Source organism: Ambystoma mexicanum, chromosome 10 (assembly GCF_040938575.1).
Source record: "Ambystoma mexicanum isolate Mex_15411 chromosome 10, UKY_AmexF1_1, whole genome shotgun sequence".
NCBI classification, from domain to species: Eukaryota; Metazoa; Chordata; class Amphibia; order Caudata; family Ambystomatidae; genus Ambystoma; species Ambystoma mexicanum.
The window spans coordinates 651,725,833-651,745,862 of record NC_090932.1 but is presented as its reverse complement, the minus strand read 5'-3'; the positions used below and the strand labels follow the sequence as shown (position 1 = coordinate 651,745,862).

At 46.7% G+C, this 20,030-nt stretch overlaps 1 protein-coding gene across 1 annotated transcript in view; it reads right to left on the bottom strand.

Annotated features, from left to right (window-relative positions):
* Positions 1 to 20,030, bottom strand: part of PARL (presenilin associated rhomboid like) — a 625,047-nt gene that overhangs the window by 210,717 nt on the left and 394,300 nt on the right. Inside the window, exon 6 of the mRNA XM_069618249.1 lies at positions 15,961 to 16,110. Coding sequence (XP_069474350.1) covers positions 15,961 to 16,110 — 150 coding nt within the window. The remainder of the gene's footprint in view (positions 1 to 15,960; positions 16,111 to 20,030) is intronic.

Below are 20,030 nucleotides of genomic sequence, written 5' to 3'. Positions count from 1 at the left end.
CCCACGCTCTCACATTGGGGAAAAATAAAAGTTTAAAAACAGTGGTTGTGGGGGTGCCTCTCAAGTTCACAGTGATGATGTTGCCGCAAACCACAGCCTTTTTACAGTGACCTTTTTTTATCACACAGCCTTTTTGTGGGGATATTATCACATGGAACCATTCAAAACCATGTCAGTGGGATCAGAAGACAACACAGAGCCACACTATGAAGTGACTAGCTTATTAGAAACATCAAAGATAAAAACAAAAACATGGGATTATGCTCACTGATACCACAGGGGGGGATGCATAAAGAAAGTATGTCTTGCTTTGTGACTGTGGTGCTCAGTACTTCCCTCGATCACCACAGAAATCAGCCTTCTTGGCTGGGAACGTCACTAACAGTCTCTGGGGTTCATTGTGCCCTGCACATCTTTGGCCGGTTGTAGAACACTTTCTTGGCTCTCGCTGACCAAGTCTGGATGCTGTGGTGGTTCTCTTAAACTGCTTGGATACCTGGCACCACCAACCATAGTGCCCTGGTATGTCTATATGAGGATCAGGTGTCAGATTCTTTAGCAAACATTGGACCCTGTGGTCATTGGGCTTCTTCCCACTTTTTCCAGTGGTAAATTGGTCTGCTGCTGTGTATTCAAGGCACCCAGGACTGGCTTCAGGCATTTATAAACACTGCTGAACTCTATTCTTCTTCTTAATTATCGGAGGCGTGGGCGGACCCACGCAGGCGCTTCCCCATCCTATAGGATGATGTGCACCGCGAACTCTATTCTAGATCAAAGGTTTGGAGACACTCTCTTGGCAACCTTGTCTCTTCCCCATGTTTTCACTTTCTATTTCATCTGTCCTTTCTGTGCATTTCTCCCCCCTGTCCCCTCTTGGACAGGTCTCTTGCTTTTTGTCTCTTTGCCCCTCCAAGACAGGCAGATGCATGGTGTGACAGATCTAGAGTATTCCCCCCTTCACCCCAGGTAGAAGCCACCCCCTTTGAGGCTAGAGAGATGTGCCAGCTCCACAAGACCCTCCCCTAGGGGTCTGAGCAAGTGGGACTTCACTGGGAGTGACATCCCTCTAGGGGACAAGGACTCTGTTTCCCACAAGGAACTACCTATACCAGCAACACTATCTGCCAATATGGGATTGCCTTCAGTAATAAGTTATATACCTTCCTTTTTTTGGCTTCAGGTAATGCTGAGGCATGGATGAAAAGGGAAAGCCCCTTAGAGTGTGGACTTGTATGTAACCAGGACACAACGATCAGAGAGGAAGAGAGCCATATGCAGGGGAAGAACTCTGACATAGCTACACATTGGAGGGGTGGAGCAGTGTGGAGCCGCGGAGCCCGCGGCAATCCAAGAAGGCAAGAACCCCAAAGAAATACGCCGGAAGACCGGCGCAGTCAACAGCAGGGAAGACGCTGTCAGGACAGAGTCTGGGAGACAGTCCAATGTAGTTGCGTGACCAAGGACACGCGTTGCTGACCTGGGGAACAATCAACAATGCCGCAACCAGAGGAAACGGGAGAGACAATCCTCCCATCAGCAGACCTATGCTGAGTACGCCAACACAGCGGGACGCGAAGAGCGAGTCCGACATGAACCCAGGAGAGAGGAGATGGAGAGTCGAAGAAACCACAAAACAAAAGAGGTGATGGCTGGAGTTCTGGAATTAATCCTAACCTTTGGAATTTGCCTGGTCAAACATCCAGACCATCGTTCTTCAGCCTGTTAAGCCATTACAGAAGTGGAAAGAATAAATGCAAATCAGGCTTGGTCCCACCCCAAAAGGGGCTGTCCAGCCTGAACTTTAGCCGGGTCTGTGGCTCTGTGGAGTAATGCATCCACTACAGGGGCCTGTGCTTGACCTCATTTTCACAGGTTTGAATCCCGGCAGGTCCACTCAGCCCTTCGTCCTTCCAAGGTCGATAAAATGAGTACCATTAAGTTGGGTAAAAAATAAACATCTGTTATTAGCGCCAAGATGCCCCTTCGGGGGTGAACGTACGCTTTACAAATACGCCTGTTATGTTATGTTATATCCTTTCTGCACGAGACCAAACCCATTCCCAGACATATTCCGGCCGTACTGGGTGTAATCAGTGAGGAGTAGCTGGAGTCTCTAGGCCCAGCAGGCTCGGGAGCATACGGATGCCAAGCCCCAAAAAGCCACACATGTCAAAAGAAGGTACCAGGGAGGCACTGAGAAGCAGGAGGCTATCAGGAACACGCACATTCATTGGAAGGAACCGCAAGGTTGACTGTGAATCACAGAGTAGCATGAATGAACAAGTTACTTTCTTACCTGGTAACGTTCTTTCGATGGGATGGTCCGACGACGTATTCCATATCTATGACATGTAATCACCACAGCTGTGCTGCTTCGGAAACTTTTTCGGCATCTGCGTCGATGACGTTGATGCGCCGTCGTCGAGGACCTCCTCCGACGTCCGACGTCATCTGATGTGATAAGTAGGACGCACGACGCCCGTAGCCTGAGTTGTAGTTTTTTCCCCCAGAACGTGTGACATTAGTCAACTGCCAGTCAGACACAAAGCCTTGTGGAACGTAAGCTGCAATCGCAAAAGAAATTCTGCAGCGGGGAAGGCAGGGAGGGAGCGATATGGAATACGTCGTCGGACCATCCCATCGAAAGAACGTTACCAGGTAAGAAAGTAACTTGTTCTTCGAGGGGATTGGGTCCTCCGACGTATTCCATATCTATGACAGACTCCCAAAGCAGTACCAGAGCAAGGAGGAGGGAAAGAATTTAGAATCAAAATTTAGCATTGCCAATCAAATAGCAGAGCAAAGGACCGCCTTGCCAAAGGCCAGATCCTGTCCTCGGATGGAATCGAGGGAATAGTGATGTACAAATGTATGTACTGAAGCCCAGGTGGCTGCATCACAGATGTTGCGAACAGGCACACCCCTCTGCAAGGCAGTAGATGCAGCCATACCCCTGGTAGAATGGGCCTGCAAGCCAGCCGGTGGGTCCTTACCCGCCAAGTGGTAACACTCCGAGATGGCCAAAATAATCCAGCCAGATAAAGTCTGTTTCGTCACAGCTTGTCCCAAACGCTTTCCAGCGTAACCAATAAAGAGTTGATCGTCCACTCTGACCCGGGACATGCGTGAAACATAAAAGCTTAAAGCTCTCCTAGGATCAAGCCTATGGAGCCTCTCCTCTTCCTTACCAGGATGCGGAGGATAGAATGCCGGAAGAACAACCTTCTGGGCCAAATGAAATTCCGTCACTACCTTCGGAAGAAAAGAAGGACGAACTCTAAGGACAACCCTGTCCTTGTGAAATACAGTGAAGGGTGGCTTAACTGAAAGTGCCTGTAACTCACTCACTCTGCAAGCGGAAGTAACCGCAACAAAAAACACAGTTTTCAGAGTTAACAGCCTCAAAGGGCAAGAATGTAAAGGCTCAAACGGAGCACCCATAAGAAACTTAAGAACAAGGTTTAAATCCCAACCGGGCACCAGGAAAGGTGACGGAGGGAACACATTAGTGAGCCCTTTCATAAACTGTGAAATTAAAGGGATTTTAAAGTAGGAACACTCTTCAGACAAGCGCTTAAAGATGGACAGCGCCGCCAGGTAACCTTTAATGGTACCCACTTGCAAGCTCCTGTGGGCCAAAGAAAGTAAAAAGGACAGAACCATGGGGATGTCACATGCAAAAGGATCCACATTCTGAACTCTGCACCAGTCGCAGAACTTACGCCAACGGCAACGGTACAGAGACTTTGTTGCTGGCCTTCGGGCCGAGAGCAACACCTCCATCACGTCTTCAGGGAGGTCCCAATCCTTATACCTCAACCTTTCAGAAGCCTAGCGTGAAGGTTGAGGGATCTGACCTCTGGATGGAGAACCTGACCCCCCTCCCGTGAGAGCAGATTGTCTCGGTAGGGAAGACGACGTGGAGGGCAGATGGACAAGTCGAGAAGGTCCGGGTATCACGTCCTCCGAGCCCACGCCGGAGCAATGAGGATAATCCGGGAACCGAATTTACATAACCTCCGCAGCACTTGCGGGATGACGGGGACTGGAGGAAACGCGTACAGCAGCGGGAATGACCACTCCACCACGAACACGTCTCCTAAGGATCCTTTTGGAGGAAATTCCCGCGAGCAGAACCTCTCGCACTTCCAGTTGACACTGGAGGCGAAGAGATCTACTTGAGGGGTCCCCCAAAGGGCGAAGATCTCCAGGAGAATCTCCTGAGCCAACTCCCACTCGTGAGAGATCGTGCTCTGCCTGCTCAGAGCGTCCACCGTCACGTTTTCGTCTCTGGCCAGATGAACTGCCGAGATCGAAACTTCCTGCTGGATGGCCCAGAACTCGAGCTGCATCGCCTCCCTGCACAGAGGAAGTGACCCTGCCCCCCCCCTTTTTGTTGAGGTAGTGCATGGCCACTGTGTTGTCCGTCAGGATCAGGACATTCTTTCCTCGCACAGTCGGCAGAAAAGCCTTCAGGGCTAGCCTGACGGCCCTCAGCTCCAACAGATTGATATGGAGTCTGGACTCCGACGGAGACCAACGACCGCGGACTGTCAGCCCGTTGGCATGAGCTCCCCATCCCGTGAGGGATGCATCCGTCACGATCCTCACCTCCGGCCAGGGAAGCCAAAACGGAGCCCCCTTCATCAAGTTGCCTTCGACGGCCCACCACAGAAGGTCCCGGGCGACCGAGGGCGGCACCTGAACCGGGTCCGACATCCTGCCGGAGGACTGCGACCATTGCATCTTGAGTGCCCACTGCAAAGATCTCATCCGCAGGCGAGCCTCTGGCACCAGAAGAATGCAGGATGCCATGAGGCCGAGCAACCTCAAGAACTCGAACGCTGGGAGCGTCTGGGCATGCTGAAACGTGTGCATCATCTGCTGAATGTGAAGAGCCCTCACCTGGGGAGGAAAACACTGCCCCATGGAAGTGTCGAGCACTGCTCCGATGTACTGGAGCCGCTGTGTTGGCGTCAAATGGGACTTCTTTAAATTGAGGAAGAAGCCCAGCCTGTGAAGGGAGTGGCAGGTGACGGACAGATGATCCAGGACTTGCTCGGGAGAGCTCCCCCTGATCAACCAATCGTCCAGGTAGGGGTAGACGTGAATCCCCCCATGCCTGAGATGCGCTGCCACCACCACCATGAGCTTGGTGAAAACCCTCGGGGCGGAGGTCAATCCGAACGGCAGGACCCGAAACTGAAAGTGCGAGTCGCCAACCGCGAACCTCAGGTACTTCTTGTGCTTGGGATGGATCGGAACATGGAAATAAGCATCCTTGAGGTCGAGAGACAACAACCAGTCCTGAAGCTGGAGGACTTGAGAGAGAGTAACCATCTTGAACTTGTCCTTCCTTAGGAGTTTGTTAAAACCGCGCAAGTCCATGATGGGTCTCAATCCCCCGTCTTTCTTTGAAATCAAAAAATAAGGGGAATACCATCCCTTGTTCCTCTCCGCTACAGGCACCAGTTCTATGGCGCCTTTCTCCAGCAGGGCTTGAATTTCCTGCGCAAGGAGCGGATCCGGACTCTGCAAAGAGAGGTTCCCCGGTGGATTGTCGCAAGGCCTGTGCCGAAAGGGAAGACAGTAGCCGTGGGTTATGATCTCCAGAACCCACACATCTGAAGTAATGGCACGCCACTCTACAAGATGCTGCGCCAGCCTTCCCCCAACCGGTGAACCATGGGACATGGCCTCATGACTGAGTGGTAGCGGCTGCGGCGTTACCTGAGGGCAAAGAGGCAACTGCCCGAGCGGCCTTGGCACCACGGGTACCCTGTCGTCCACCTCTGGTACCCCTGCGTTGGCCTCTTTGACTGCCAGCTCCTCTCGCTTTACTGAAGGACGAGTAATAGCAAAAGGAACCACCCCTCCATTGCTGTCCCCTAGGACGAAAAGGCGGAGGTTGGCGAACTGCAGCACCCAACGACTTTGCTGCAGCTTTTGAGGTCTGCAACCTCTCAAGGCTCTCGTCAGCCTTGCTGCCAAAAAGGTGTTCACCGTCAAAGGGCAAGTTGAGGAGCCGGGACTGCACATCAGGAGCAAACCCCGACTTCCGCAACCACGCAAACCTGCGTATCACGGTGCTCGCCGCCATGGACCTGCTGACGCATTCAGCCAAGTCCAAACCCGACTGAACGGACTCACACATGGCATCCTTACCATCCTGGACCATAGCAAGGAAACCATCCCTTTTGTCCCCTTCGGGAATATGTTCAGCCGCTAACGCAACACAGTTCCACAGAGTGTGTGTGAAACGAGACAAGGCACAAATGGAGTTGGCCGCCTGAAGCGCCATACCACCAGAAGAAAACACTTTCTTCGCCCAGCCATCCAAACGTTTGTCGTCCCTATCAGGAGGGATGGTAGGGTACGACGCCTGCTTTGCCGGGGCCATGGCCGCCTGCACCACCAAACTCTCCGGAGTGGGGTGCCTGGTCAAGTAGCAGGGGTCGCTACTGGCTGGACGGTATTTTCGCGACAAGGACCTGCCCACCGCCGGGAGACTCTCCGGAGCAGTCCAAGCCGCCGCCACCCTTCTCTGTAAAGCCATATGGAACGGCAGTACCGGGTCAGTTGGGGGACCAACATCACGAATGTCCGTGAGATCATCCTGCACAAACTCCCCTGGGGGAGCAGACCATCCCAAGTACTCGGAAACCCTAGCCATAAGGCGCCGGTACGAGGAATCGGCATGAGAGCCAGGCTCAGGCCTACAAAACTCCACCTCCGGAGAGGTGTCCAGTCCACTGGCATCATGCAGTGACTGCCTCAAATCGTCAAACTGACTATGGCCCGAGACAATTTCATCTGGAACCTGACTAGGAACCAGGCCATCAGAATCCTCATCCGCCTCCGAAATATATTCCAGGTGGCGAAAAGAAGGCACCCGAGAGTGCTTGCTCTTATAACCAGAGCCTTCCTAGGGGGTTCCCCCGTGCCACGGGGTACCTCCGACACCCCGGCCTCGAAAGGCGTCGAGGGTGTCGAGTGAATCGGCGCCGCCGTCGAGAGAACAGGCATCGGCGTCGAGTAAATCGGCGTCGATGTCAGATGCAGCGCCGCCAGCATCGGCGGCGTCGACACAGTCCTCGAAGCCGGAGCTCCGAGCGTGTCCTTCGACGACTTCTTCGGAGCCGGAGCCTCGAGAAAGCCTGTCAACGCCCTCGACGCCTCAGACGTCGTTGTCTTCTTCGAAGACATCACAGGTGCACACGGTCTCGAACGCGTCGAGGACCGGGACCTGGAACGGGTACATCGAGAACGAGTCCCCTTGTCTGAACGGGACCTCTCCCGTGATTCGTGCCAACCACTCTTGCGAGCGGTGTCTATCGACCTCTCACGACCGACCCCACTCGGGGGCGCGGACGGCTTAGTACCCTGCAACTCGAGAATCGTCAGCATTTTCTTCCCGAAGGAAGCCCATTCCTCCGGCGTCGCACGGCTGGTGGGGTAAGCGACGTGCCGGGCAGAGACCTACGAAGAGGACCTGGAAGACGACTGCTGTCGGCGCTTCCGAGAATGCCTCGAAGAGGCCGAGGAGTGGCGAGACCGACTCCTAGAAGGAGACCCACGAGACTTCCGACGATGACGCGGAGAGTCTCCTCTCGAATCATCCGTCGAAAGCCCCGCAGACTTCGACTTCCGGGGCTTGGACACCCGACCTACCGACAACTTCTTCTTACGTTCACGTAAGGCTTTGGACGTGAGCGACTGGCAGTCGATACAGTCATCCGTGTCGTGGGCCTCCCCAGGCACCAGAGGCAGGCGTCGTGCGAGTCCGTCACCGACATCTTGGACCCACACTCCCCGCACTTCTTGAAGCCCGGACGCGGGGTCGAAGACGAAGTAGAAGACATCTTCACACGAAGGATTTTCTCACAAAAACGAACAGGTTCGAAGAACCGAGAAGAACAGAACTCCAAAGAGTCGAGGCGTTAACCGAGATTCACGAAGCAACACGTTCGTGGAAAACACAGAACTGAGGCTATGGGCGTCGTGCGTCCTACTTATCACATCAGATGACGTTGGACGTCGAAGGAGGTCCTCGACGACAGCGCATTGATGTCATCGACACAGGACGCAGAAAAAAGTTTCCGAAGCAGCACAGCTGTGGTGATTACATGTCATAGATATGGAATACGTCGGAGGACCCAATCCCCTCGAAATGTATATTGGGAGGTGTCTAGTCAAAGGATCGAATCCAAAGGGTCGTCAGGTCAAAGGATCGACACCAAAGGGTCGACAGGTCAAAGGATCGATTTTATTTTTTAATTATATATTTTTTTAGCTTTTTGTTTAGGGAAAAAAAGTGGTTTTTAGCAAAAAAAGGGGGTTGAGGGGACCCCCCAAAAAAGAAATATGTAAAAATAAATAAAAAATAAATTCGATCCTTTGACCTGTCGACGCTTTGGTGTCGATCCTTTGACCTGTCGACCCTTTAGATTCGATCCTTTGACTGGCAACCTATTCGGAAACATTTAGAAAGTTACCAAGTATACTTGTTGGTAAACATTTGACTTCTTTAACAAGAAACTGTGAAAAGCGAACAGAATTAAATCCCAGTATCAATGACAGAAATCCAAGAACGAGAGAGGGGAAACACAATATAGAGGACCCAGGAGTGGAGGTGCCACACCAATATTAAAGGTATATCAAAACCCAATCGAAGGATAGTTGAGTATGAAGAATCTGAAGGACTAAAAGTAAGATGACGAACTGTAAGAGAATACATTCGGAAAAACAGTAAAGAGGATATTGAGGACATTGATGGGTCTCGCACCATCTGGAGTACCAGACCTATGAATATATACCAGGAGTATATCTCGTGAAAATGACACGGTAAATCAAGAAGAATAGTCTTGAATAACTTGGTTCCAGCTATTGTTGCATTTGGATAGAACCCTGAAAGAAAGCTCATAGATATACGGCTAAAGGGAAGGTGCCAGAAAATATATATCCTGGCAACGTTTTAGTTTTTAGTTCAAGTGGTATTGTTGGATAGAAGTCGTTTTTTAGACGGTAGACATTTTTCTTTGGACATTTGACGACAGACTAGCACCCTTAATCCGTTTGGTTAGGCAAGCAACATCCCCTCAGCAATAGGGCGAGTGAGGCATTTTCCTTATTATTTAAATAAAATAGTAAAAGTGTCCAATGCGTGTCTGACTCCTTCTGGCCCGTTACAGCAAACACACGCATGCACACTAACTCTTCCAATTTTCTGCTCTCCCACCTTCTCTGCTCTTCCCTGTCAACCACCTACTACATTCTTCTCGATTCACTCTCCCCTTCTCTGCCAACTTCCCTTCCTTAACCTCCTTGTACGCCTTTCTTTTCCACCTCTATAACTCTTCAATCTCATCCTCTTTCTCCCATCAACTCATGCCCCTTCATGTCAGCTCTTCCCTTTTGAATTCTTCTCCACCTCCACTTTCATCTTGCTCTTCTCTTTCTTTGCTCCACTCCATTCTTCTCTACTACCTCCACTCTTCTGCTCCACCAGCTCTATTCCGTTCCTCCTCGCTCTCCAAACTCCTACACCACTCGTCAGTCCCATCCCCTTTATATCCCCATACCGAATTAGGACCAGGGAGCTCAATTGCATTTAGGTAGCTCAACTATGTACATTTTCAGGTCTCTGACCGGAATGTGGCAGCAAACCTCTGTCGTTGTCCAAACCATGTTTCTGGCCTGTTTGATGGTGTGTCTGTTAGCTGGAGGTTGGGCAATCTCCACCACTGGCATCTGTGAGCTACAGGGATCCTCGTGAAACCCCCAGTCTCTTCCAAAAGTGAACTTACTTCTAGACCTGTACAGTGTTCTATGGACAGCAGTCTGCCCCACATATACCTAGTAGGTACACGACATCCCAGAGCGGGTGGAAGTTCCTGCCCCCCCCCCCCCCCCAAATAGCAGTCATCCTTGAAGGTATAATGGACAAAGCTTTCAAGAAGCATGTTGCTTGTGGAGCACTGGCTCCACATGTGCGCATGGTTTATCGAGGGGCCAACAGAAAACGTTACACAGGGCAGAATTAGCGCAAGGCAGTCATCCAAAAGATTCATTGGCTGCAGAATTTATACAGAGCCAGGATCTTTGTTGGGTCCAGGCACTGCCTGTGAGGTCAGACTTTAATCCATTCAAAATTGTGATATTTGTAGCAATGTCATAATCCTATACACAATATACACTTATACACAAGGCACAGCTAATAGATGGCATCAATACGTTTTATGTTTCAAATACTTAAACAAGACATTCGCTGCAGGGCAACTTCCCATTGCCCATGTCAAAAAGTAGATGCCTGTGGTCACCAAAAGGAATGGGCTAGAGTTGAATAAGTAGTGTGTATATTTTAATACACGCTGTATGAATGTGATTACGTTTGTTTGCCTGCAACGTTGACTAAATCAAACAAATATGTGATCCTGCATATGACACTTTGGCGTCAGATAGTGAAACTATATTTTATTCTAGGTTTTATGATGTACCACATGTATATGACGGCAGAGTGCACTTAAATGAGGTACGGGGGAGGGGAGAACAGCTGTGGAAAGAGAGAGACGCCTATACAAAAGGGCATGGCCGCAGGATAGTCGTATAAACATGGAAAAACATTATCTTAAAATGAAGGGTTGAACACGTTTAGCATATTCAAATCTGGCAATACAACACATTCACCGGAGGCTGTACTAAAAACATTGAGCGGTTTGGTTCATGAGCAGCAAACCTAAAAACCACTGAATAGCGATTTCCAGTCCACAGCACCCTCTGCCCAGTGCTTAAAGTGGGCCGGTGCGAGCCAGGGCTGGGTCCCGGCAGTCTCCAAAAAGTGGGGCAAAGCCGTGGCCCTTCTAGGGCCCCCGGTCCCACCACGCCATGGCGGGACACATTATTCCACCACCTAGCCAAGACAGGAGATGCGCCTGTCATTTTAAAGTCAGGTAAGCTGTGACTGACAGAAGTGCCAGCCAGCCACAGCATCGCTCAAACTGGAAGTTGCAGTATCAGCAACGCTGTCACTGGCTGGCACCTCTGTCAGTCACTATTACTTCCTCTTGTAACCCCTCACGTGAGGGGTCACGGGAGGAAGTTATGGTCCCTTTGTTTCCCTACCCCCTCCCCAGGTCACTGACCCTCAGAGAACCTGAGGGGTCCCTGATCTAATCTAGGGATTAGATCAGGGACCCCCCAGGTTTTCCGAGGGTCAAAGACACCTCAGGCTTGGTGATCTAAACTGCTCTGCAGAGCACAGATCACTGAGGCTGAGGCGTCTTTGTCCGTTGGCAAAGCTTTATAAAAGATATTACTGTTAAAGAATATTTATACCGCCCACTATCACCACAAAGTTGTCCCCTGGCGGATCAAAAAAGAAAGGGGGTGGGATGGGTTAGTAGGATTGAGCGGGAAAAGTGCAAGAGCGCTGTGCTGTGTTGTTGGCAGCTTCAGTTTGGTTATCACTGCTCGCTGAGCTAAGGTGTGCTTTTCGGTTGGTAGCCGTCATGTGCTTTGTGCGGGCTATGTGTGGTTTGTTTTATTGTTGCAGTGCGTTTTGTGTGTGGTTTGTAGTGCTTTAGAGGTATGGTTGTGTTTGGTTAGAGTTTGAGAGGTGTATGTTAAGGGGCGAGATTGTTTTAGTAGGGTTAGTTAGTGGCATCACCGTCTAGATGCGGTGCATGATTATCTCCACAATTCTATCTAAATGTAACTCAGGCTAATCTCCACAATTATTTCTAAATGTGACGCAGGCTTATCTCCACACTTCTATCTAGATGTGACATATGATTTATCGGGAGGATAGATCGGGGACAACGCGCTCGACTTGGAAGCAAGACGAAGCAGAGCAACGCAGGTTCGATCCCCGGGTCTGCACTTAGAAACCTCGGGTATTAAGTGCATTATAAATAACCAATTATAAATATATATCATCTTCAGAATCAGTCCAGATGTAATGCATGATTATCTCCAAAATTCTGTCTAGACGTGATGCAGGCTAATCTCCACAATTCTATATAGATGTGACATGATAATCTTCACAATTCTGCCTGGATGTGACGCATGATTATCCTCAAAATTCTGTCTGGATGTGACGCATGGTAGTCTTTAACAGTTCTATTTAAATGTGAAGTATGTTGATCCTTCACTCTAGATGCAGACCAGCTATGAAATAGGGGTGGGAGTCCACACAAGATAAACCCCTCAAACTAGGCAAAAAACTATTGCAAAAAGCGCACAAATCCCTTCAAAAAGGCACCTCAAACAGACCAAAAACCAATTGAAATCAATGTAAAACTACTCACTGAACACCAACCAGCCCCTAAAACTGCTCTTCAAGTGGTTTCCTTGCAGGATGCTTCTAGATTACAGTCAGAAAGGCTAGTGGAAAATTGTTAGGTACGTTTTTCTAATGTACAACTGGGGTAGACTCCATAAGACTAATCCCCTGGCTTTAGGGCCCCCAACATCTAATATAGGCCTGCACCACCCAAGTTGGCAGAGTGGCAGAGCAGCCAGGCTCATCCCAGGAGGGGGAATGTGAGCTGCAGAGCAGAAACACTGACTCACTCAAAATAATTGAATTGTGTACTTTTCAAGCCATCTTTTATGAGCAGAGATTTTTAACATATTTGTATGTTTATAAAAGATGGCTTGAAAAGTACACAAACCATAGTAAGCTATGCATACGAATATATAAATGCTTACATACATTTATATATTTGTTTGCGTACCTTACTATGGTTTGTGCACTTTTCAGGCCACGCCCATGATGGAAGCCGCACCCCTCAAATCAGGCCCCCTCCCCCCACTCAATTTATTACCCCACTTAAAGCACTGCAGCTCAGCCATACAGGGAGCAGCGCTCTAGCAACGCTTTTGAACCCATACGCATTTCATCTTTTCGAAGCCAGCCTAATGACATTAATGGGTGTAGTAGGGACGCGGTTGTGATGCTCCATCGTTGCTTTGCAAGCATGGCATCTATGTACTTCACCCCCCCTGCCTCATCGAGCGTGCACTCAGAGCATTCTATGCATTGTGTACGCATATGCACTGCAATATTTTGGGAAAAACGCAGTATGAAATGTTTCGAGAGTTCTGCTTACGCTAGTGGAACGTATCAGCCTTCCACCATACATAACAGTTCACCAATTGGAGGCTGTACCACAAATAAGCTAAACCTAAAATAGTAGTGTTCAATCAATCTCTTTCTGGAGGCACACGTTCTGGACAAGCAATGAAAAAAAAAAAAGTTAAGCTTTTACCAGAGGCCCTCGAAAGACAGTTTACAAAACTGGGGAAAAAATACCTTTTAAACAAATTCACCAAAATATTGAAATAAACTTTCAAAATCACACAGAAATGTTGGGTGATACAATAGTGGCAGACTGACGCACGATACAATGAAAGATATGTAATGTGAAAGTACTCTGCAGGAATAAGCGAGTACTGAGTGCAGTAAATTCCAAGCGTTTTATCTCAGGAGAAGTACTAAAACCTAATCTAATTAGTTTGGCAATCAGGGGTGGACTGGCCTATAGGAGATGCTGGAAATTCCCTGCTAGGCCTCTGCAGCCTGAGCCTCTTTTTTTGATAACCTATTTTATGTCCACATTTTCTCATAGGAAAGGGGTTGGGCTTGCTGAAAATATGTAATATGGGTCCACGTTGAACAGTATTTCCAGGGCCTCTTTTGGTTCCCAGTCCACCCTTGTTGGCAATGTACATTTGGCAGAGGAGAAGACAGTTAATGGTTAGACACCATAGGAGATTATCTGTGTTCAATGTCTGTACTGATATGAACATGTGTTAGGAACAAAGAATGTGATCCAAAATATAATGTGTAATTTAAATATTTAATCAATACGCAGGGGGAGGAGGGGGATAATTACCGGTCCGGAGCCTCCTAAGGTGGATTCCTGTACCAATGCCTGACCGACAATGCAACGAAGGGGTAGCTATTAAGGAGAGGGGCCGGGTGGTAAGGGGGGTGAAGTTGAGAAACTGTGCAGAACCGTTTCTCAAGTGACAAAAAAAAAATCCTTCAAAACAAAATGGCCGCCATGGATGAAGAGAGAAGGAAACTAATTTCTTTCCAGGGTGACCATGTTCGGGGCAAGGAAGAGACAGCCATTATAGGAGGAGGCAGCCATTATAGGAAGAGGCAAGCAGACAGTGTGGGAAGCTGGAGGGGGGAAATGTAAGTGTACGAGGGATGTGGGGTTACGTTTTGAGGTGGGGAGAGGGGAGGCAGGCGTGACTAGAGGCCAAATCACAGGGAGGTGAAAATGCCAGCCTCTTGGTGTTAAGGAGGCTTAAAACGTATGCGATACCACAAGGTTAAGTCCACCTTTCGAGCTTCCAGATTGTCTGGCAGGTTCAGTGGCATCACCTTTCAGGTGATAACATTAAAAAAAACTGTGGTGTGATAGCAACAAATTATGAAGGTCCAAAAAGCAATATATTACCATGGCTGACCATTTTTTGTAAATCAGAATTCTATTTTGGCTACAACTGATCTATAGCTTTTCTTCACATGGGCATGCTGGTTGGGTAATGCTGCCCAAAGTTTTTTCTCCAAATTAACCCTCCTCTTGCCCTTTATGTGGGGGGTGTGGGCCTACATTGTCCCATTTCATATTTCTAGGGGAAACCCTCACCAACTACAGTGTGTTACCACACAAACACAGACTTTCACGCCAAATATGGCACGTTTTCATGCATTGCCTTACTCACATATTTAAATCAGAAAGCTGCTCCTCAAATTCTATATGGTGCAGAAACTAAGCCTGCTCTTCCTGAGATTGTTTGGCTTAAATTAGAGGGCACATTCTGGAAACACCTTTTAAGCTTACCCAAGTCAACACCAATGGCTTTAATTAGGCATTAGATGGGAATGTCCTCATTGTATTGTTTGTACATTTGGAAGTATTGTATGCTTCATAGAAAATGTTTATTAAATTCCAATACCAATCATCTTCTACAGATCCTTGCCGAATATGTATGTTCATCAAACCACAAATTTATTCAGAACTGGAAAAGAACTGTCACTAAATTACTTGATGAAGCTAATATACAATTGATCTTTTGCTAGGAAACTCCTCCCGTGGTAAACAGAAATGCATACACTAAGTGGATTAAAACACGACAGCAATGTACTATTTACAAAGCTTTAAAAAATAATCCCTTTGCTAAGAAGGGTTTTTGCACAGTAGAAGGCCATCTAGCAAAATGTCCATCTCCTATGTTAAGAAGTGAATGCCTGCGGCTAATACTAAAAATACTAAACATGTGGCCTACTAACAAGGTTTTGTCTTGTTGCAAAATTATTTCCAAAGAACTCAACTTTTGTCGTTTTTGTCAACAACAGGCTCAATCTGAAACTTTGAAACATCTCATCACTGAATGCCCTAATTTGAATAAACAACGCTGTTCACATTTTGAAAGACACTTTAAACATCTTAAAATCTTTGATGTGGAAATCTTTTGGCGATCCATATTTTGCACTAACAAAATTGCATTGAGAATTACAATTATGACATTTTTGCAAGCACTACGATTGCACAATGATGAATAGTTTGGATTTTGACAAGCTGCTTTTGTCTAGAAAATATTCTGATTTGCAATATAAGTTTTGACATTTTCTCTTCTGTTCAAATCAACTCTTCCTCTGATTATCTCTCTCTTTGTCCTTTTTTACTGTTTGGTAGCACTATGAACATTTTGTGACGATTATCCATACACATGCCGTGGATGATTGCATGACCTTGTACCAATGCAATTTCATCAACTATTTTTCATCTACTGTATTTTTGATTTTATACTTTTATGAATTGTAAAGTTGAATATTATCAGCTGAAACATTTTTTTTAAAACAGACTTTGCATAGATTTTATTACACTTGTATTTTGTTAGACCATTAGTTCTTACACACTGGAAACAAAAAATATTTACCTGCTGAGAGATAAACTGCCATGAACTGCTCCGGACCCAGTAGGGAAACTATGCTCGAAGAAAAACTCCACAAAACATACATATTTGCTCCCAGGTGGAACAGGGAGAAATGGCTGAATGTAGACAGTATCATTGGAAGGCAAAGGGTTCCTGCAAAACAGAAATCAAACACCTTAACTGATAGCATGGTAAAAACAGAACACTAATATCAACAGGAGGAGATTCTAAAGATTAGAATGTACTGAATAAAAATCTTGTATGGAGAAATTACACCTCTAAATAATCACGTACATAAAAATGTTATGATACGTGGCTGCAGGGTGGGGTGATCGATATTCTTTGAGTTAGATGTGACCATCGACATTAAGAGATTTGAAATGTTATTAGAGCAGGAAATCTATCCTCCCACACAGGAGACTAACACTCCCAGCACTCTCAGAATCTGTGTCAGCATTCTATGGTCTCCCTCAAAATCCTCTTCCCATAGGCACCAAAATCTGCCTTTGCTACTGGCATACGCATAACAATGTTACTGCTCGCGTTCCATGGTGGCTGGTATATTTGGCAATTGGGGTCCCCCCTTGTCTATGAAAGATGTATAGTTTGAGTCAAAAACATACGTGCATCATTCACCTAGTGCTGCATGCTGTTAGCACCTAGTGCAGCATGCGGTTCGCCCCTGTGGCAGCATGATTATATCGTGTGCATTGCACATGCATGATAGCCTAAGAGTCTGTGGTGCAGCATGCTCTTTGAGGAGCTTGTGGGGGCTATCACGAGGAGGGCTCCCAGGGGAAGAGGAGGGCTTCCCATTTTGTGTTGGGCCACTAGCACACACAGACTTATTTTGGAGTCCTGTGTTGGCCTTATTCCATTCTCAGTGATAGCGTCATGATGATTAGGCCACCAAATTACTTCATCTTCCTTTCAAAAAGCTCCTGTCTATATTTGACCTATTGCCGTTTTATTTCTTGGGCCTTAACCTATGTTGCTGACTGTTACTTTACAAACTCAGCACACAGCACACTGACCAAGGGACTGCCTTGGCGCCTGCCTGGCCATGTAAATAGATATAAATGTTTCTGAGCTGGGTGGGCTGTGCAGAAAGGTTGCCAAGCAAGGGCAAGTTAATGACTCACATGCTAAGTGTGCCCACCACCACAGTGCAAGGCCACTAAGCCAGAGGGGGAGAGAGGCAGAGACAGACAGTCCCTAGAGTGAGGCATAAAAGAGCAGATTCAGGTGAAGTTGAAAGAAACATGGCCCAAATTCTAAATCCTACAACGCGATGCCTGAGCAGAGCATCTCTCCCACTCTGTAAGTGCCCAGGAAAAGATGGGACAAAAACAAATGCTTTAGGGCTTCTTCAGAGAATGTTCCTGCTTGCAGTATGATTTTCTTTGTGTTCACATGTTTCTCCAAGGGCCCCCCTCCCCTAAGCCCATGGCTCACAAACTACTATCAGCCCCTGTGAGAGCTGAGCTCATGAATCAAGGCAGTTAGGACAACAAAGTGCTGCTTTAATCAGACCCTAAATGTTCAGATAGAATGGGCTGGGGAAGTGCACCGAGAGTGATGGTGAGGGATCATGGAAGTTTTTTTAGGAAGGGGTGGGCAGAGAATAGAGAAGGATGAACGTCACGGAGGGCGAAGTTGGGTGGAGCCAAGTCCCACTGATGGGGTATGGACTGATACGTGGCAATATTATGAGGAAATAGTTTGTGCACCTCACACTTGGAGGAGATCTCTCCAGAGAAGACAATTACTGAATGGACATGAACATAGAAAACAACATCTCTAACAGAGTATTTGCAGTAATAGGCCAGGTACTGCATTGGCCTAGCATCCATTCCCACTAAGAGTACATGCTTTTAAAGAGGACATACAATGGATGATCTAGTTAACTCAGCAACCTCAATGGTAGCCCTCCAGAAAGAGACCAAGAAGCAGATTACTTTCAATCCCGGTCTTGAACCTTTCAAATTGTGTGATGTTGAGGAAAGCAACCCTATGCAATTCCCATAAATGCATCCAGCCTAATCAAGAGTGATATGGATCAATGTTCCTGGATACAGCTCCGCATTCACAAGTCTCGGAGACAAAGTTCTGCTTCTTGGTTTACATTTCTTTGTCCCTTTCTAGTCTTATTGGACCAACGTGTTATTTGAGTGGAATGACATTGAACACCAGCTCACATCTACTGGCCCCTTCCTTCCATGAAATGAGAGCCTTAATATCCCTATGACAGTACTCTGTACCGTCCATTCAGAGAGATGGGAAGCTCTGTACCTATGGGCTAATTCTAGAGCTCTATGAGGTTTTGATGGGTTCACTGTCACCAGATTAATAATAATGTATTTGTGTAGCACTTCCTGGGGTTTCTTCCCACCTCTAAGTACTGTGATAATAGGTGGTGTAATTGGCTATTATAATGGAAGTATATCTAGACCTGAGACCTGCAAAGGGTCGAGTTGTCCTTGCCGGGCTCCAAGACCTTGTCTGGGTATTTGCCTATGATAATACAAATGTCTGAGGGGAGCCCCTAACTCGCCAAGCTATTTTATAGACTTAATCACAAGAAACCATCCTTTCTGCATGTGACCGGTTCGTTTGCACCAGAGAGAATTCTTTGATGCCATCCTTCCTAGGGCCAATGTCTCCCCATAGAACCCACCTTTGCTACAAATGACTAGTTTTATATTCTAGAGTATCTCCCCAGATTCTGTGGACAGTTTGAATTGCAGAGTAAATCCAAAATGCCATACTTCCTAATGTGACAAAACGTATTACAGGTGGGAATCCCTTTTTGATTCATACTTTTTTGTATTTCTTAATTCCCAGGACTTTGTGTGTTATCAATCTCCCTGCACATTTGGCAGCCTGAAGTCTTGAGCTTAAACTATTTACAATTTTATTAATAATGTGATACAGTTTATAATTAAACTTTACACATGATTACAAATTATTTTAGATTCAAATCAAACACCAGTAATTCAAGTACAAAAACAAATAATATGAAGAAGAGAGGAGGAAAAAAAAGAAAAATAAACATATTTAGAGTAAAGAACATTAGGTGTATAGAAAGCACACATTTCTAAGTGCTTCCCGATTTAAAATCCCCAAATACAATCTGGCAATATAAATGGGAATAGCCACCTACATCAAAATATCAAGGACGCTAACATCCTATCTTAGGTATTGTTTTTATCATTTGTCTCTATACAGTGTGCCTACTAACTTGGAAGATCTTACATCCATTATTATTTCAACGGAGGTTACTTTGGGTCCATACTTTTTCCTTGATTCCTCTTTGCTCTAGTAGTTAATATCACTTTCTACTTGAGCATGGGAAAAATCTGTATTGTTGGGTAGATTCAGATGGAGATGCCCAAGAGTCTTTCTATTTTTAGCCAGGCATTAAATATAGCTATTAATACCTTAAAGCTTTGGGAGTTAATAAAACGTGGCCAAAACATGGGTTCCCTGATGAATTCCAAATCATGTACATGATTATTATAGCATAATAGGTAAGTATATGCCATGTTTACACACTCTGTCAATAGGTGTTTTGCGGTTTGCTTGACCTCTCAATTTTTACATTTGCGACAGAATCTTTCCAAGGAGTGCTGGTCACTATGTACACTCCCTATTATTCAGGACCGGTAGGTTATCCATCCTCAGTAGAAGTATGAATCGTCTAAGCTTGCTTGAAGGGCAGCGATTCAAATAATTCTGCATTTTTTTAAATGTATATAGCATGTAATGAATATGTTTATATTTGCAGAGTTTCCCAAGATGTTCGTAATTTTCAAGCCAGTCCCAAAGATCGACCTTTTTTGACAGGGCTATTTTTGCAAGGTGACTGAATCTTTCACCTCTGGTAATCCAGCATATTTCCTTCAAGTAAATTTCAATTTTATTTTTAAGGTGGTAACTGGTTGCTTCTTTGGAGATTTCGCAGTAGATAGCTCTCATAAACTGATACTCTGGGTTATTACTCATCCTTAAGTACAATTCAGTTCTCTTTTTCAATACAATAGATTTTAGAGAGGATAGTCCCACCTCAAGTC